General features: G+C 35.8%; 1 protein-coding gene across 14 annotated transcripts in view; it reads right to left on the bottom strand.

Annotated features, from left to right (window-relative positions):
• Positions 1-16,865, bottom strand: part of pcsk6 (proprotein convertase subtilisin/kexin type 6) — a 174,036-nt gene extending 157,171 nt beyond the window's left edge. For all 14 annotated transcript variants that reach the window (XR_012383102.1, XR_012383101.1, XR_012383103.1 and 11 more), the window contains exon 1: positions 16,581-16,865. Coding sequence is in view for 3 of the 14 variants with exons in the window: in XM_073908047.1 (XP_073764148.1) it covers positions 16,581-16,808 (228 nt within the window). In the remaining 11 variants the exon portion in view is untranslated. The remainder of the gene's footprint in view (positions 1-16,580) is intronic.
• Positions 16,866-21,465: the final 4,600 nt, after the last annotated feature.

Here is a 21,465-nt window from a genome sequence, read left to right as displayed (position 1 = left end):
TGTAGGGAGGTGTACGCCGTTTCAAATCATGTCCAATCAACTGAATTGACCACAGGTGAACTCCAATGAAGCTGCTGAAACATCTCAAGAATGACCAGTGGGAACAGAATGTACCTGAGCTCAATTCAGAGCGTCATGGCAAAGGCTGTGAATACTGATGTACATGGAATTTTTTTTTTAGGTTTTATTTGATAAATTTTCAACAATTTCAAAAAAAATCTTCTCACATTGTCATTATGGAGGATTGTGTGTAGAATTGTGAGGAAATAAATGAATTTAATCTATTTTGGAATAAGGCTGTAACATAAAAAAATGTGGAAAAAGTGAAGCGCTGTGAATACTTTCCCGATGCACTGTATTTAGTCTGTTATTATTTTCAGTAATATTATTGGCTAATATGACAATGTTTCATATGATTTATTTACAATACAGTAGGGCTGCTCGATTTTGGGAAAAATCACAAATCACAATTATTTTGGTCATAATTGTAATTACGATTATTCAAAACGATTACTGTTAAAGTCAAAATTATTAGCACTCCTGAGAATTAAATATTTTTTAAATAAATATTTCCCAAATGATGTTTAACAAAGCAAGGAATTTTAACAGTATTTCCTCTAACATTTTTTCTTCTGGAGAAAGGCTTATTTCTTTTATTTTGACAAGAATACAAGCAGGTTTAAATATTTTGAAACCTATTTTAAGGTCAATATTTTTAGCCCCTTTAAGCAATATATTTTTGATTGTCTGCAGAAGAAACTACTGTTATACAATGACTTGCTTAATTACACTAATTATTGCCATCATAGCAAAGATAAAATAAATCAGTTATTAAAAATGAGTTATTAAAACTATTATGTTCAGAAATGGGCGACGTAGTGGTGCAGTAGGTAGTGCTGTCGCCTCACAGCAAGAAGGTCGCTGGTTCGAACCTCAGCTCAGATGGCGTTTCTGTGTGGAGTTTGCATGTTCTCCCTGCCTTCGCGTGGGTTTCCTCCGGGTGCTCCGGTTTCCCCCACAGACCAAAGACATGCGGTACAGGTGAATTGGGTAGGCTAAATTGTCCATAGTGTATGAGTGTGTGTGGATGTTTCCCAGAGATGGGTTGCGGCTGGAAGGGCACCCGCTGCGTAAAAACCTGCTGCATAAGTTGGCGGTTCATTCCGCTGTGGCGACCCCAGATTAATAAAGGGACTAAGCCGACAAGAAAATGAATGAATGAATGAAAGTTCAGAAATAAGTTGAAAAAAAAAATCTTTCCATTAGACAGAAATTGGGGAGGAAAAAGGTTGCTAATAATCAGGAGGGCTAATAATTCTGACTTCAACCGTATCTATACAGTTATTTTTCACCCTGCAAAGAAAAGAGAAATAAATATAATAGAATAAAATTATGAAATAAACTGTGCTTTAAGCATCTTCACTGTAAGAAAAACACTTTAGCTACAACAATCCTTCAGTTAAGAGCAGTGAGGGACGCACACACACACATAAGCACGCGCTCTTTCGCGCTTTTAAGAGCAACAAATGTGTACAATTAGAAAGGGGGCGGTATATGATGCAATAATCGTTTATCTCTATTAATGTTTTTTTCATAATTGTTAGAAGCAAATCGGATTTTCGATTAATTGCACAGCCCTACAATACAGTTTGTCAAGTCATATCTTCTGTCTTCTAGTAGACATATACTGAATGAGGGACTTGCTTTGTTTATCAAATAAGTGGATCTAATTGGATTTGCATTGTAAACATTAAATAAAAGTTGTTCATCAAGTAAAAGGTATTAGTTTTAATTCATATATTAAGTTTTTAGTTGCATTCTGCATAAATCTGCAGAGTTTTAACTCAATTCTGCGCAGAATGAGTGACTTACTTATGATGTATAATTTTCATAAAAGCCCTGCGCCTGTATGAGGATTTTAAAAAGCATGTAGGCATTAAAAATCTTACTTTTAAATAATGATAAATATGATTAAATTATTATTTAGTTTAACACCAAATTAACCATTTTCTCAGAGGATGACTAACAGACAAACCGTTGCTGCTGCTCTGATGCAAGTTTATGGAGAACAGTAAAAAGCGCTGCAGTGTTTGGGTGTGCTGTGTTTGTCTGAGGAAATTAGTACTGAAATGTGTATATTCCTCACAAAGTAAAGCAGATTGGTTAGTTCCACCTACATGAAACGTTGTGTGCTCGCAGCATTCAGAAAAGTTCATGTTTTCAACTAGGTGCGGCTGGAAAATGCACACCCTTGCACAACATGGCACGTCGTCCAATGTGCACGTCGTGCAAGTCCCGCACCTCCATTGGAAATGACAAACTTACACCCTAAGCTTATTGGCATTGCTTCCAAGGTGCTCTCAGCAGCCACATCTTAATAAAACTATAGCGCTTCATGCCTAAACTATATACCGAACGTTTTTTATTTTTTTTAATATTGAAAACGGTGTTCGGTCAATAAATAGATACCGATTTTATCCCCCAGCCCTAGGCAGGGGCGGACTGGGACAAAAATTCCCCCCTGGCACTGTAGCCACACAAGCCCACATCACCACACAGATACAGACCCACCCATGGACACACACATTCCCTACTTATATTGGTGTACAGAGGGTGAAATAATACAAGCAGTACCATATGTAATAGATATTTAAACTTATAATGTATATGACTGGAACAAAAACAACCCTTTTATAACAAATTTAAAGTACAGTAAAACATACAGTCGATGTACCCTAAATTCCGCATTATCTGCTGATAATGACATTTTAAAATGTATGGGAGTTTTACGCCAAGCTTACAACTGTTAAACAGAGTGTAGGTTACTGTCAAAAACTTTGCCATCAGAAGTAGCGTGAATGGCGTGAAAATTACTTAGGATATTTTAAAGCATAATGACTTAGAAGTATATTTCCTGTTTTCTTTTAACCTCCTCTACCGCGCCACTGTCCTCAGATGCAGCAGCCAAATTTAACCCTTTTGAGACTATCTCAGTGAATTTTATGCATTTGGCAGCGTCTGATTTTAGAGCCCTTTTTTTGCTTTCTCAGAGCTTTTCGTCACCGCCTTTCCTTTTTTAAGGTCCATCACTGACAATTAGCACTCACTGTTTGTTTGACATTTTTTCATTATGTCTATGTAACTTCTGATTGGGTCGGCCTATCTGAAAACCAGCTGGCCGTTGCGGTTTAGGCCAAATACTTAACATTTATTATTATTATTACTACTATCATGATTATCATCATCATCATCATCTTCACATCTTGAAGAGATCAAATCTGCCTGCATGTAAAAAACAATACATATTTAATTAATACATTTATTAATTATTAATAAATAAATAAATAAATTAATTAATTAATTAAAAAATTATTAATTTAATATGTATTGTTTGAAACATGCAGTCAGATTTGATTTCTTACAACATGTGAAGATGATGAAGATGATGATGTACATGATAGTATTAATAATAATTAATTAATTAATTAATTAATTAATTAATTAATAATAAACTGACCGGCCCACATTTAAAAAATGGTCCGGCCCTTCTGGCATTTGCCAATCCGCCCATGGCCCTAGGTGCAACATCATCATTATCATCTTCACAACTTGTAAGAGATAAAATCTGCCTGCATGTAAAAACAATACATATTGAATAATTAATTACCAAATAATTATATTATTAATTTATTAATATATTAATTTATTTAATTATATTATAATTATTATTGTTTTTACATGCAGACAGATTTGATCTCTTACAAGATGTGAAGATGATGATGATGTACATGATAGCAATATTAATTAATTACAAAAAACTGTTGTAGTGTGTCCCTTTAAGTCACAACAATTGTTTCCCAACCTTCTGTCTCGCTACAATCCAACCCGCTCTTTAAGATCTCAAAACTTCACGACTTCCTCCATTTTCTGTTTAAAAGGCAAGAAGATTTTCAGCACATTTCTAAACATAATAGTTTTAATAACTAATTTCTAATAACTGATTTATTTTATATTTGTCATGACAGTAAATAATATTTGACTAGATATTTTTCAAGACACTTCTATACAGCTTAAAATAACATTTAAAGGCTTAACTAGGTTAATTAGGTTAACTAGGTAGGTCAGGGTAATTAGGCAAGTCCTTATATAATAATGGTTAGTTTTGTGGACAATCCCAAAAAAAAAATTGCATAAGGGGGCTAATAATTTAGTTTTTTTTTTATTGAAAACTGCTTTTATTCTAGCCGAAATAAAACAAATAAGACTTTCTCCAGAAGAAAAAATATTATCAGACATACTGCGAACATTTCCTTGCTCTATTAAACATCACTTGGGAAATAAAAAATAAATAAAAATAATAATAATAATTCAAAGAGGGGCTAATCATTCTGAATTCAACTATATATAATTTTATATATATTTTTTAAAAACATACACAGATTCAAAGAGAACCACAAGTCAACAGGGAGATTGCAAATAACCAGCTCCTGCTTTAAACTGGACTGACTAAAAATATCTAGCATTAAATATCTACTATTAATAAATATACAGACAAAATGTAAAATACAGTAAAACACCCTAAATCTGTTGAAAAGCGACGAACTGATGGCGATTCAGTTTGCATCTGGATATTATTTGGAGATCACTGACAAGAGCAGTAAACAGCTCTGCCAGAGCACGTCTGAAGCTAACATGCAAGTTTATTTGACATTCCAGCCTGATCTCACAAGGAAACGTATTTTACGTTTTGTCAGTTTAGTGGCTAATTCGTACGAATTTGCACGAGTTAAGTCGTAGGAAAATTTACGATTTTAAAAAGGAGGCGTGGCACCCAATCATACCCGTCATTGGGTGATGAGCAAATCGTACTAAATTGTACGAATTAGATCGTATGAATTCATACGAATTAGCCACTAAATTATAAAGTTACGAATTGCTGTGAGATTGCGTTAGACATTCCATGGCAAAAACACCTCGCTAAATCCTCCTGTATAGGCGTGTGTCCGTTTACACTCACAGAACATTATATTGGACATTGCAGATATATTAAAGAAAAAAAAATACAGAGACTTTCACTTCACCCAAAGTTTGTGAATGAACAGACTTGCGTGTACTAGTTGCAGATGCAATCATGAGGTTGTTTTTGCGCCAAAGTTTGAAGTAATCAGAGACCATGAGAATGTAGTGCATAACTTCGTTCATTTTAATATAGCATATTAATAATTAATTCAAAAAAATTTAATATTGAGAGTTAATTTTAATCTCGTGGCCCACCTGCAGGATCGCTGAGGACCACTAGTGAAGAATCCCTGATTTAATGAAAAATTGTTGTTTTTTTCTCCTTAGGTTTGCCAAATAGAAGTCATAAAAGCTGGTTAAAAACAATGAAATGAACTCCAAGTTGGCAAAAAAAGTATTTCCTTAACACACAAAAAAAATAAAATAAAATAAAAAAATTATAATAAAATAAAATAATTAAAAATAATTACAAAAAATAATGATTTAAAAAAAAAAATAAATAAAATAAAAATCACAATTTTTTCTTTTCCAACATTTAAAAGTGTTCAATATTAAACATTTCTCAGCTCAAATAAAAAAAAAAATGTGTGAAATGATGTGTTTGTCTTTCAGGAAGCCAGTCTATTAATGAACTCAGTGTTTCTTAGCACGCTCACATTGATTCTCCTTGCTGTCAGGACACAATGGGCAGAACTGAGATGCATGTAAATGCATTAGGCGACAAAGACGTCTTAAAGTAACCTTGGGAGACAATTTTATCTGGGCTTTTAACAAAGAAATGAAAGAGATCCGCCGCTGTGACAGCGAACAGAGCAATCCATCCTCTCAAAACCAAGAAGCTTCAAAGCCTTCAGAGATTAGCTGGAGGAGAACATCTTGAAGCCTTGCAGATACGTGATCTCACCGCCGTATTCAACGTGCACTATTAGCGTAGAGGGTGTTAATTTGAACACACACCACCTCCAGATGTCCGGAGGCTCTTGAGTGCATTCCTTACAGTGTGGTTGACTTGGGAAACAAGAGCCGAACGACGTGTTCAAACAATTCACGGTGAGATTTCTCAAGTTTTTATGATGCAAACACGGTTGAGAAGGGTTTGTTTAAGGATAAAGAGGAAAGCATGAAGCAATATATAAAGTGAAGTCCTAGGGCCTTTGTTGATGCTTACATTGTTAAAAGTTTAGTTTTAGGTCATATCACACATCATACTTCAAGTGTAGCACTGAAAAGGCTGGATACATCTAGTCTACTACATCTAGTCCAGTTGATCATAATTGGAAACTCTACTCTCATTCATTCATTTTCTTTTCAGCTTAGTCCCTTTATTAATCAGGGGTAGCCACAGTGGAATGAACCGCCAACTTATCCAGCATATGTTTTACACACTGGGAAACATCCATACACTCTCATTTACACATATACACTACGGACAATTTAGTTTACCCGATTCACCTATGTCACATGTGTTTGGATATTTGGGGGACACCGAAGAACCCGGAGGAAACTTAAGCCAACATGGTGAGAACATGCGAACTCCACACAGAAACGCCAACTGACCCAGCCGAGGCTCAAACCAGCAACCTTTTTGCTCCGAGACTACAGCGCTATCACTGTGCCACTGCGCCGCCTTGAAACTCTATTTAATTGGACATTATTAGTTTGAAAGTACGAATAAATGGCACCGGCAGGAACACCATACAATTCGTCAAACATTAGGCAGACCCGTTTCAATCCTGATTTTGTACCTATTATTCGATTATTTTTATTTTGGATCATGGGATCAGGTGCAAATAGTTCTGAATCTAAAATGTTCGATAAATAAAGAATTTTAAAAAATCATATCAGTGAAATATCACAAGCCTAGATTGTTTAACCTCCTATAGGGCTTAGTGGCCACATATGTGCACAGCACATTTTAGCTCTTAAGTGTCTATTTAAAATACTTTGAATGTTTTCTATTTTGTTACAGACATACAGTGTCATCCTGCAACTGTTTTGCAGCATATCAAATGTCCCAAACATTATTTTTAACGGTCCAATACTGCTTTTGTAAGGGAGGCCAGCTAGTGTGTGCTGTACAGGTAAATCTCACACCTCTGACCTCTAAAGGTGCTCTAGCGACAGCCATGGTCTTTAGCCTCCTTGGTAGAGAAACCGACTCGCATGCGGAATGTCGACAGTTCGAAACCAGCTCGGAGCAGGTTGGGTGGTGTAGAACCGAAGGGGATACACTTTTACTCTCTAAAAGTCAAAATATGTTCAAAAAAAAAATTCTATGTTATATATGCAATACAAAAAAAGTTAAGGAAAAGTGTTTTATGTAAATTCAGACCACAAGTCCACATATAGGGACATCATTTTTCTCTAAACATACATCGTATCAAAAGATGATTCTTAGGTTATTATACTAATTAGGTTTCAATAAGCCCAAATAGCAAAGAGAAATTAAAAATGCATGTAAAAAAAGAAGTAAAAGTCACAATATGAATATTTTTTTCATTCAAATATTCAAAACCCACAATAACAGTTAAGGCTGCATGAATTGGAGAAAAAAAAAACTCGAATTTCAATTTATCTGATCAAAACTGCCATTTAAAATGTGATTTACTACCATTTCATTTACTACCATTTCAAAGAAAGACCAAGCATAATCACAAAGTACATTATGCTATAGTGTTGTCACATTCAGTGTTGGGGGTTAGCGCGTTTTAAGTAACATGAACTGAACACTGAAACTGAACTGACACTTTCAATTTACAATTTAAGTTTCAATTTACTACGATGTTTTATGTGAAGCTGCTTTGACACAATCTACATTGTAAAAGTGCTATACAAATAAAGATGAACTGAATAGAATTTTACAAAATATTTTGCGGAATAAAAATAACCTTAGTCAAGTAAAATCGCACACTCAATGAGAGCGCGTGCTGCGAGGGAACAGACAGTCAACTCACACTCATTAATATCATCATCATCATCATCATCTGGTCTTTTTCACAGTAAATGAGTTAGTGTACTGCAAGTGTACTTTTTGACTATGTTTCGTAATATAGTTAGAGTTTTTCTCTTCTGGGAAAGGATTTACACATTTAAGGCCACGTGAAGCAATTTATTCAATGTATAAAGCATAAAGATTTATTTTTTAACTTTAGTTTTTATCTTCTTACTGTTTATTTTGTTATTAAACATTTTAAAGGTTTAAAATCTGTTTCTGCCTTAATAAACATTATTTCATATTAGTACTCTTAGGCTATATTGCAGTCTTTATCTCTATTAACAGTGAATTTGCTGAAATAATAGCACAAAACATTCAAAAGTAGCAAACATTACTTTACATGCTGTTATTAATCTGCATATACAGCATGTACAGCTCTGGGCTCAGAAAGCTCACAAAATATAATTGAGCAATTCCATGCAAATGTCAACCTTGCCATGGAAAGAAAAAGGTTTTTACCAAAATAGCGAAACCGTTTCTACATTTTTTGCATAGGGAAGTGTTTTACAGTACTTTAAAAATGTCTCTGTCAATGTTTTCAAACTATTATATTGGATTTACCAAAGTCACACAAATGGAAATTTCACGTCCGTCACATCCATAACGAAAAAGTGTCACATTCATAACAAAGCTTTTACCTCAAAAATGTCAAAAATAAAATTAAATCAATCATGTTTGTTCTTTAGAGAGCCAACTCTTGTCCTTTTGATGAGCATTTTTTATTTTGGGTCGTGCAGTTTAATTCACAGAATTTCTACAAAGTATATTGTATATCATAAACTCGCCGACTTTTTTGTCACATCCATAACACATTTTTATTTTCCTCATTTAAAGTACAAAACATGTTTACAGATTGATTTTTTTTTTATCCTATAACTCTGTGGTCTGTTGTTTTGGAACATAAAAATTGATTTTTCAATATAATAATAATAATAATTCCTTACATTTATATAGCGCTTTTCTGGGCACTCAAAACGCTTTACACACAATGGGGGGATCTCCTCATCCACCACCAGTGTGCAGCATCCACCTGGATGACGCGACGGCAGCCATTTTGCGCCAGACCGCACACCACACACCAGCTGATTGGTGGAGAGGAGACAGAGTGATGAAGCCAATTGGAATATGGGGATGGTTAGGAGGCCATGATGGCCAGAGGCCAGTGGGCAGATTTGGCCAGGATGCCGGGGTTCTGAAAGAGATTAAACCTCAGACAGGTGTGGAAAAGTAACGCAAAAGTTACTCCAAAGTAATATAACGCAGTACTTTCCATAAAACGTAACCAAGTAATGCAATTAGTTACTATTTTGGGGAGTAACTCAATATTGTAATGCATTACTTTTAAAAGTAACTTTCCCCAACACTGTTCACAATACTGAAATTCGGTTCCAACTGGTACTGAAATGTTAAAAGTGTCCATTTTCTGCTAACATTTGAGCGTTCTTAAACACTGCTGATTTGCCACTTTGTCCACATGCTTAACAGAAATTACTGTAATTGGCTGTGAAGGTCACAGATAGAGGAACACTGGAGCATTTTTTTAGGCGTGAAGATCAGCTGATTCATCAGCGGGTCGCTCGTATGTCTTGTCATAGACAGGCCAGCTGGTCTTCACAGCTTTAAAATGCTCCAGTATCCCTGGACCTGCGTTTACACTCAGTAAACAGCGGTGAGTTCAGTGAACCGATTACCTAAACGTCCAATCACAGTCATTTCTGTTGAGCACGTGAACACATTGGGTTACTAAAAAAAGTTCTTCTGCATATACTCCATACCACACTCCTAAAAAGATCCCACTACTTGAATCATGTCAATGAAAAATTCCACAAGCCTCGACTTCCAGCCTTCAGTCACAACATAAAAAAAGGTTCAGCAATTCTCAGCCGGTTGAGTGTTCAGGTTTATTGGCCAACGTGTGTTTACAGGTTGTAGTTTTATGGAAAGCAAGCATGGGTGGTCTAATTTCAGTGGTTAAGTCGGAAGTGGGAACAAGCTGAAATTTCCCACTTTCAACCTCAAAGCATTCCTGTCAGCTCGGGATTCTCCAACCTCAGCTTGAAGACTCTTCACACCAACAACAATAACTTTCAGAATAATCAAAAAATATATAGCTTCAAGCATAAAAGCTAACTAAAACTACAATTATAATGGCATAGAGGGATTATTTAATGAGACCTTTTTTTTCAGCTGAGGAATGATTCAATTTCTGACATATAACCCGAATTCATCCTGCTGAACAGTGGGAGGAAAGTATTGAACACGACGCGTCATGTTTTTTTCTGGGAATAATATTTCTAAAGGAGCTCCTGACATGGAATTGAATCAGATTTGGGCAAAACCCAAAACTATACAAACATAAAAATATATAAAAAAATATATATTATTATTAATTATGTTTAATAACAATGAAATGACAGAAAGAGAAAGCACTGAACTACTGAATCTTATTTGATCCTTTATATAAAAGGCTTTTTTGGTGGTGGCAGCCTAAAGACGCCTCTCATATGAAGAATGAAGTCACATGCATTGCTCAGGTGTGAGTTTCTCACAGACTTCAACAGTGTAAACATCTTGATGGCTATGTGGGTCTCGTCTATGAAATCTGATCTTTATTTTGTATTTTCTATTGGATTCGAGTCAGGTGATTGGCTGGGCCATTCTACAGCTTGATTTTCTTTCTCTGAAAGCATTTGAGAGTTTCCTTGGCTTTGTTTTGGATCATTGTCTTGCTGAAATGTCCACCCTGGTTTCATCTTCATCCTCCTGCTAATGTGGATGTTGGACTGAAGCCGCTGATATTCATTTACACTGAGGAAAGGCAGAGGGTTGCTGAAGAACTGCTGAGAGATTTCAGCTGCTGTCTGGGCTTTCACTGGCTTTCTACACCTCCCGTTCTTCATGTGTTCAATACTTTCTCCTTGCGCCATTTTATTTCATTACACAGAACTTCATTTGTAAACCAACTAATTTATTTTCTGTGCATATATGGATTACTTTGATTGTTATACATCTGGTAAAAATTTCAAGTCAACAGCACAATTGCCTCGCCGGAACATATACCATACATTCATTCATTCATCATTTTTCTTTGGCTTAGTCCCAATTTATCAGGGGTCACCACAGCGGAATGAACCACCAACTATTCCAGCATATGTTTTACACAGCGGATGCTCTTCCAGCTGCAACGCAATACTGGGAAACACCCATACAGTCATTTCACATACTCATAGACAACGGCCAACATAGTTTATATAATTCCCCTATAGTGCATGTGTTTGGACAGTGAGGTAAACCGGAGCACCCAGATGGAACCCACGCCAACAAGGGAGAACATGCAAACTGTGTGAAGAGACAGTGCTAACCACTGAGCCACCGATTATGGTTTATATTATTATGTGTGTGTGTTTATGTGCATTTTTATATACTCATGTCCTCAAGGGCAGATATAACCAATAAGCGAGGTAAGCGGCCTCTTAGGGCCCCACAAAATCTGGGGGCCCCATTAAATGTCTAGAAGTATAAATTACACCTATAAATTATTAATAGCATCCCTTTATATCAAATTCTGTATGGTTAGGGTCTAATAATTACAATTTTAACATTAATTGTTATACATGCAAGTTTGTCCCTTACCCCCAATCATGGAGAGTCCCGCGGTTAAATCAGCAAAAGATTTTGTTTTAAAACCAAATAGTTTATTTATTATGAATTAATTTTAAGAAAACAAATCATTTAAAAGGTAGAGATTGCATTAAGATAATAAAAGTGCAAGAGTGCATTTTAGGACTTTTGGGCCCTTCGACTGGAATTGTCCCAAATTAGTAAATTCGCCCATGTCTTTCCTATGCGGCCTGTCTTGACCAGGACTCCCTGGTTTAGAGATATTGTATCTCAATGGGACTTTCTTGGTTAAATAAGTATATATATATATATATATATATATATATATATATATATATATATATATATATATATATATATATATATATATATATATATATATATATATCTCATTACAAATACTGCAGAAGATCTACTGGAACAAGCATGGAGCCAAGATTCTCATAGAAATCAGTCAAGTTTGGTGAAGAAAAAAATCATGGTTTGGGGTTACATTCAGTATGGAGATCTGCAGAGTGGATGGCAACATCAACAGCCTGAGGTATCAAGACATTTGTGCTGCCCATTAGATTACAAACCACAGAAGAGGGCAAATTCTCCAGCAGGATAGCGCTCCTTCTCATACTTCAGCCTCATCATCAAAGTTCCTGAAAGCAAAGAAGGTCAAGGTGCTCCAGGATTGGCCAGACCAGCCACCAGAGATGAAGATTATTGAGAACGTCTGGGGTAAGATGAAGGAAGAGGCATTGAAAAGGAATCCAAAGAGGGAGTCCTGCAAGAACGCTGGAAGAACGCTTTCTTTGCCATTCCAGATGACTTCATTAATCAGTGATTTGAGTCATGTCAGAGATGTATGGATGCAGTCCTCCAAACCCATGATGGAGTCAGACACAATATTCATTCAGTTTCCACTGCAGCATGACTTTATATTCTATACTGGACATTATTTCTGTTAAGTGACACGACTTTTGTCTAAGCAAAGTCAGACCTTACTGTCCTAATTAAATAATTAAAAATCAAGGCATGATCATATTTTATTTTGGTAAAATAAGCGTAATCTAGAGGCATTTGCCTTTCATATAAGCCACTTCTGATACCAAATGATCAACTAGAAGTCAAGTTATTATTTGTTGTTCCTAAAACTTGGATAGGCGACAAGTCTTTTGTAAGGTAGTGTCCACACACACACACACACACACACACACACACACACATGCATATACATTGTCAAATGAGTAACATATAGAGATAGAAGCTTTAAAAAGGCAAGAACATGTATGATTGTGCATAACTAGGATTGCAGCATGAATAAGTTTGAACTTTAAAAAAACTTAAAGCAAAATAATAATAATAATAATCAAACTTCATGACATTTCATCAATCTAATATATCTACGGAGTTACATAAGTACAGGTTGCTTGATCTCCGTGTGCCTAAAGACACATCAATAAAACTGTGCAGCACTATCCGGTTTCATTTATACCGCTGCACTCGCATGATTTGGGCTACAAATCACTATCTGTGATTTATTATTAGCCGCTGCACCAAACAAAACACAAAAGAACAATTGAATTTTTTCTATTCAGCCAGCGTCAAAGTACGAACTGTACAGTTTGTTTCTCCATTTAATTAGTGTTCCTCAACTGCATTTTTGATTCAGTATACATTTTGCACAATAAACTGATTTGTTTTGATGGGATCTCAGTGTTCAGTTCACACCCTCTACTGAGAACCATTTGCTTACAGGTTACAGCACATTCAAACATAGTCATTTTAATCAGGGGTTAAAGGGATAGTTCACCCAAAAATGAAAGCGTACTCATGAGTTTCTTGAACATCAAAATGAATATATTATTAAAAGCTGAAAAGCTGTAGGCATTAACTTTCTTTGTAGGAAAAAAAACAAATCCTATAGCAGTCAATAGTTACAGGTTTTCAACATTTTTCAAAATATCTTCTTCTGTGTTCAACAGAAGAAAGAAACTCGTCAAGGTTTGGAACGAGAATGATTACATGATCACAGAAGGTGCATTTTTGTGTGAACTATCCCTTTAATCTCGAGTTATCTTGCATGTTTGTGAAATAAAGTTTGGAGATTTCCAATTAATCGTCTGTAAAGGCAAAAATAAACAAATAAATAAAAATTATTTGCAATATTGACCAATAATAGACTATTCAAAATACACTGACATCTTATAAAATTGACATTCATTCATTAATTTTATTGTCGGCTTAGTCCCTTTATTAATCCGGGGTCGCCACAGCGGAATGAACCGCCAACTTATCCAGCACATTTTTACGCAGCGGATGCCCTTCCAGCCGCAACCCATCTCTGGGAAACTATAAAATTGACATTTATAACATAATTAGGCTAATCATCTCTTCCTCACTCGAATTAACGAACATTTGACTTGCTGAACAGTAAAGGGTGAGCAAATCATGACAGAATGTGTATACTCATGTGAACTATCCCTTTAATCTCGAGTTATCTGGCGTGTTTGTGAAGTAAAGTTTGGAGATTTCCAATTAATCATCCGTAAATGTAAAAATAAATAAACAAACAAAAATAATTAGCAATACTGAACAATAATAGAGGATGCAAAATACACTGTTATCTTGTAAAAATGTTAACAAATACAATTAAGCTAATCATCTCTTCCTCGTTCCAGGAACTTTTGACTTGCTGAACAGTAAAGGGTGAGCAAATGATGACAGAATGAGTATTTTTGTGTGAACAATCCCTTTAATCTCGAGTTATCTTGCGTGTTTGCGAAGTAAAGTTTGGAGATTTTCAATTAATCGTCTGTAAATGCAAAATTAAATGAAAACAATTAGCAATATTGACCCATAGTAGACCATTTAAAATGCACTGATATCTTGTAAAATTGCCAAGAAAAACATAATTAAGCAAATCATCTCTACCTCACCCGACACATATTTGACTTGCTGAACAGTAAAGGCTGAGCAAATCATGACAGAATGAGTATTTTTGTGTGAACAATCCCTTTAATCTCGAGTTATCTGGCGTGTTGCCGAGCAAAGTTTCGAGATTTCCTCTTATTCATATGTAAATGCAATAAATAAATAAATAAATAAATAACAATACTGACCAATAATAGACGATTCAAAATACACTGAACATCTTATAACATTGACATTTATAACACAATTAGGCTAATCATCTCTTCCTCACTCAAATTAAAGACCATTTGACTTGCTGAACAGGAATGGTTGAGCAAATGATGACAGAATGTGTATTTTTAATCCTAAGTTATCTGGTGTGTTCAGAAAGGAAAAGTTTAGAGATTTCCAATTAGCTGTCTGTAAATGCAAAAATAAATAAATAAACAAAAACAATTAGCAATATTGACCAATAGTAGACCATTTAAAATGCACTGATATCTTGTAAAATTGCCAAGAAAAACATAATTAAGCAAATCATCTCTACCTCACTCGACACATATTTGACTTGCTGAACAGTAAAGGTTGAGCAAATGATGACAGAATGAGTATTTTTGTGTGAACTATCCCTTTAATCTCGAGTTATCTGGCGTGTTTGCGAAGTAAAGTTTGGAGATTTTCAATTAATCGTCTGTAAATGCAAAAATAAATAAATAAAAATAATTAGCAATATTGACCAATAGTAGACCATTTAAAATGCACTGATATCTGGTAAAATTGCCAAGAAAAACACAATTAGGCAAATCATCTCCACCTCACTCGACACATATTTGACTTGCTGAACAGTAAAGGCTGAGCAAATCATGACAGAATGAGTATTTTTGTGTGAACTATCCCTTTAATCTCGAGTTATCTGCCGTGTTTGCGAAATTTCGAGATTTCCAATTATTAATGTGTAAATGTAAAAATAAATAAATAAATAAAGATTAACAGCACTGACCATAAATAGATGACTTAAAATACACTGATATATTGTAGAATTGTTATTTATAACATAATTAGGCTAATCGTCTCTTCCTCACTCGAATTAATGAACATTTGACTTGCTGAACAGTAAAGGCTGAGCAGATGATGACAGATTGTGTATTTTCATGTGAACTATCCCTTTAATCTCGAGTTATCTGGCGTGTTTGTGAAGTAAAGTTTGGCGATTTCCAATTAATTTTTTAGTGAATGCAAAATAAACAAAAATAATTTGCAAAACGAGGTAGACTGACCAATAATAGAGAATTTAAACTACACTGATACCTTGTAAAATTGTCAAGAAAAACTTATTTAAGCTTATCATCTCTTCCTCACTCTATGAATTTTTGACTTGCTGAACAGTAAAGGCTGAGCAAATCATGACAGAATGTTTATTTTTGTGTAAATTACCCTTTTAATCGCAATTTATCTTGCATTTTTGCAAAGTTCCGAGATTTGTAAACGCAAAATGCAAAAATTTAAAAAATAAATAAATAAAAATAATTTGCAATACTGACCAATAATAGACAATTTAACATACACTGACATCTTGTAAAATTGTCAACAAATACATAGGCTAATCATCTCTTCCTCACTCGAATTAGATAATATTTTACAGCGTGAAAGTTTCCACTCATCCTGTACTGCGAGACTTCACTTATGAACACTAAATCAGCCAAGCTTTGAAACAGTCGATGATTGGTTGACTGTTGCTAAACAACTCTCTGTACGGTTCTAGCACCGGGTTGTTTACATTTTAGCACGACGATTATCGCTGCCTGTTCCGATTAAAACTGCGAACCGCTACGTGCAGAAGTATTTTCAAAAGAACAACGCTAATTGTAGTCTGTAAACCCTCAAGTAGAAGAAAAAGTGAGCAGAATGTAAGCGTTTGCGTAATTTACGCATGATCCGACTTGTGCTCTCATACCATTGATGCGGTAGGCTGTAGTCCTCGTGAACTAACAGCGCACCGTCTGAGCCATTCAAATTAAACAAACGGATAAAAACAGTCTCTTACCTGACCCAAATTAGTAAAGCCATATTTCGAGGCGAGTTCATCAGCTTGTCCCGCTCCTCCGGGTATCCGAACAGCCCAGTGATTGGTGTAAACGCGAGAAAGCGACGCTAAATCCCAAAGACAAAAAGTTGACAAAACAAATCCAACCAACAAACGCATGTTTGCGCGTCGACAGTCCAGCGTGTGCGGTAAAGGATTCGCGCGAGGAGAAATGAGCTCCAAACTCATGAAAACACAACACGAGTCAGCAGCAGATGATCATCAAACCTTCAGTGTTTTACATCCAAACCATCCCGGAGTTACTCCTGCTTCATTCTCTCGCGTGCACAGCAGCGCATCCCTCCTACTTTGCCTTCATCTGGGAGCTAAAGTTCAATAAACCTGAAATACGGGTCCCGTTCGGCGACAGATGGAGATATAAAGTGTTGTCATGTAAGCCTATGGCAGAGAGAGAGAGAGAGTGTATGTGTGTGTGTGTGTGTTATTGAGGTTAGCGGCGCGAGCTTATGGCGAGTGTGTGCGCGCGCGCTGCACTTGGCAAAGTGTGTGTCACGTTCAGATTGACGCCAATAAAGGCGTTTTTAATCCTGTGTGAGATATGCAGATAGTTTCCTTTCAGCTTCACACCCCAGGTAATTCACTTCGGATGCAGTCATGCTGTGTGGTGGTGAATTCCACACTAAAAAAAACACGCTGGGTTGTTGTAAAGCAGCATTGGGGCGAATGTGGATCAATCCACGTGTTTGTTTCGTCATTTAAATTCAATTAAAATTAATTAATGTTGAGTTGTCCACGTTTTAATCTAGAATTTGTTTCGATTGTATATCTTATATTGATTTTAATTCAATTAAAATAGGCTGCAAAGCAAAATGACTGATAAATAAATAGTAATATTTGATATTAATAACATAATTGGCTCAATAATTATTTAGTTTACATTAAAAATGTTTGCTTGTAAACCAACATTGGGTCAAATATGGACTGTTGGGTTAAAAGTGTATTTTAAATATAATTTAATAATTATATAAAGTGGGCGAAGCAGTGGTAGAGTAGGTAGTGCTGTCGCCTCACAGCAAGAAGGTCGCTGGGTCGAGCCTCTGCTCAGTTGGCGTTTCTGTGTAGAGTTTGCATGTTCTCCCTGCGTTCGCATGGGTTTCCTCCGCACAGTCCAAAGACATGCGGTATAGGCAAATTGGATATAGGCTAAATTGTCAGTAGTGTATGAGTGTGTGTGTGGATGTTTTCCAGAGATGGGTTGCGGCTGGAAGGGCATCCGCTGCGTAAAAACTTGCTGGATAAGTTGGCGGTTCATTCTGCTGTGGCGACCCCAGATTAATAAAGGGACTAAGCCGACAAGAAAATGAATGAATTAAATAAAGTTGTGTTTATCCATGTTTGAATCTAGCATTTGTAGTGTGTATAGTTTTAATATGAAGCAAAACTAAATTAAAATAAAAAAGCTAATTAACTAATAAAAAATTGTAATATCTGATATTAATAAAATAATTTGCTCAATATTTATTCACCCTATCAGTAAAAATACTGGGTTGTTGTAACCCAACTTTTGGTCAAATATGTACCAAATATTTATTTAATTTAATCCAGGCAGTGTAGTTGAAGTCAAAATTATTGCCCCCCTGAATTATTGGCCCCTCTGTTTAACAGAGAAGATGTTTTCAACACATTTCTAATCATGATAGTTTTAATAACTCATTTTTAATAACTGATTTATTTCATCTTTGCCATGATGACAGTAAACAATATTTTTCAAGACACTTCTATACAGCTTAAAGAGACATTTAAAGGCTTAACTAGGTTAATTAGGTTAACTAGGCAGTTTAGGGTAATTAGGCGAGTTATTGTATAATGATGGTTTGTTCTGCAGACTATCGAAAAAAATACAGCTTAAAGGGGCTGATAATTTTGACCTTAAAATGTTATTATTTTTTTTTTCCAAGTTAAACATGTTTATTTAAGGTTTTCAAAAAATTGTACAATGTGCTTTTACAGACATAATCAAAGGCAAGTTTTACAAAAATGTGCAAAGAATTGTAGAAATTGTAGTAATCCTTAAAAACAAGCCAGCAGATATATGGAGGTAAGGGAAAAAAAAAAGGAAAAAGGGAAACGTCATACTATCTATAAGTATCAATATTGGCAACCAATTAGTCATATAGTCCCTGAAAAGGCCCACACAACTAAATATATATTTTCCTCATCACAGCACATTCCTAATAATATGGACATGTCATTTGAAAAAAAGAACATTAGAACAGAACAAAAGAAGCTAAAAAAAAACAACAAAAATAACAAAAGACCATTCTCTGAGCCTCTGACCACCCTCCTCTACAAAACAAAAACCTAACACACAAAACTATTTCCCTCACATGTGAGGGCAAGTGATCTATAAAAGGAAACCATAAAAATGTTTTTTTTTAAGTAAAAACTGATTTTATTCTAGCTGAAATAAAGCAAATAAGACTTCTGCAGAAGAAAAAATATTATCAGACATACTGTGAAAATTTCCTTGCTCTGTTAAACATCATTAAGGAAATATAAAAAAAACTAAAAGAGGGATAATAATTCTGACTGTAACAGTTTGAGGGACATGAGGGTGATTTCAGACGTTGATTTGGGTTTCTCTCACAAAGCGTGATGATTATTGAAGTTTCAGATGTATATGGCGGATATGCTACAGATCTGTCTCCACATGTAACAGAGGAAATGAAATTATAATTGCATTCAGTCTCTGCAATCACACAGAGAGCGTTTAGAAAGTACAACGCAAAGCTCTGAATGTGTGTGTGAAGAGCTCAATCAACACCTTTCTGCTGTAAGGATGTGGGTCTGGTGAAAAAAACAGAGCACATTGCAACCATACTGATGATGAACACGTTATGATATCTTAAAGACCGAAATCTGAAAATAACAGTATTGCTATCTGTCAGCTTGAGTGTCACTGTAATTAAGACGATGAAGCAAATGCTAAGAGGTTTTAATTAAATGTAAAACTGCAAAACAGAAGCATGGCGTCAGTCGTTTTCAGTCTTTTAGATCACTTTTTTAAGTGATTTACACCTCAACACTTGTCGTTTATGAAAATCTTTGCATTAACTTGATTCAATGTTCATGCGTCCAATCATTTTCCTTTAGCTTAGTCCCTCTATTCATTAGGGGTCGCCAATGACCTGCCAACTTATCCAGCATATGTTTTACACAGGAGATGCCCTTCCGGCTGCAACCCAGTACTGGGAAACACCTATACAAACTCACACACTCTCATACACTACAGCCTAATTTACCTATAGTGCATGTGTTTGGACTGTGGGGGAAACCAGCCTGATCTCACGAGAAAACGTAAGTATTCTCGTACTACGTAAGTATATTTGGCAGTTTAGTGGCTAATTCGTACGAATTCGTACGAGTTCAGTTGTTAGAAATTGTACGATTTTAAAAAGGAGGTGTGGCACCTAACCCCACCCCTAAACCCAACTGTCATTGGGGGATGAGCTAATCGTACTAAAATGTACGAATTAGATCATACAAATTCGTACGAATTAGCCACTAAATGAAAAAGTTACGAATTGCCGTGAGATTGTATTGGGGAAACTGGAGCACCTAGAGGAAACCTACGCCAACACGGGGAGAACATGCAAACTTCACACAGAAATGCCAACTGGCCCAGCCGGTACTCGAACCAGTGACCGTCTTGTTGTGAGGCGACAGTGCTAATCTCTGAGCCACTGTGTTACCCCTTGTTCTAATGTATGCCATAAAAAAATCTCACTGCCTTAAATTTTTTAGTTGAATCAATTGTAATTTTCTAGTCATCTCAACTTACATCAGTCGAACCGACTAAAAATATTACGTCAAACTTTGCATAACTTTAAAAAACAAGCTGAAACTCGATTAACACATTACAATACGTTGAGTAAAAGCTTTTTTGTTGTGATGGCTTTTTGTCATTTTATTGTATTGACCTTATTCTCCGCAGACGAGCGGGCGCTGCCATTTGAATCTTTTTGGCACGAGACTTCCGGTCTCAGTCACTTCCATTCATTTTTAGACATTAAAAACTGCCCGTTTCGCTGTTTGATGTTGCAAACTGATATTTCCTTGTTATATTATTCTATTTGGTCTGTATAGTCATGCAAACATTTGTTTGTAGAGCAACTAGTTTGACCGTTTTTTGACGTTTAATATTCCTTGTAATTTCTCCCATAGGCGACTGAAACGGAAGTTCTAAGACAATCGCGAAAACAGGCGCACTTCCACATTTTAGAATAAGGTCAAAAGAGCAGTGTTTCTCAACTGGTGGGTGCGACAACATTTTCATTGGGTCGGAGAGTGTGTGGTCAAACAAACAACAAAAGTTTAATTTTTGACTTATTTTGCTTATATTGGACTTTTATTTTGAAATGTGCGCGACAACCGTACCGTTTATCATGTAGCAACAAATATGTCGAAGCGCAAGTACAACCCTGAATATGTAAAGTGTGGATTTACATATATTGACGACAAAAAAGGCTTAAAACCTCAGTGTGTAGTGAGGTGCCCTCACAAGAGAGCATGAAACCTTCTAAATTAATACGACATTTAGAAACCAAACATCCCAGTTGCAAGGACAAACCTGTCGACTACTTTTAAAGACGACTCCAAGAGCTGAGGCCATCACAAAAGTGCCGAACATCTTCATGTTTAAAACAACAGGCACTCCTCACATCTTACTGTGCTCACCCAGTCTGATCTCACGAAAAAAACGTAAGTATTTTACGGTATGCCAGTTTAGTGGCTAATTCATACAGAGTTCAGTCGTACGAAATTGTACGATTTTAAAAAGGAGGCGTGGCACCTAACCCCACCCCTAAACCCAACCGTCATTGGG

Source organism: Danio rerio, chromosome 7 (assembly GCF_049306965.1).
Source record: "Danio rerio strain Tuebingen ecotype United States chromosome 7, GRCz12tu, whole genome shotgun sequence".
Lineage (NCBI taxonomy): Eukaryota > Metazoa > Chordata > Actinopteri > Cypriniformes > Danionidae > Danio > Danio rerio.
Note: the sequence above shows the minus strand (reverse complement) of the source record. Positions and strands in the feature narration are given on the sequence as shown.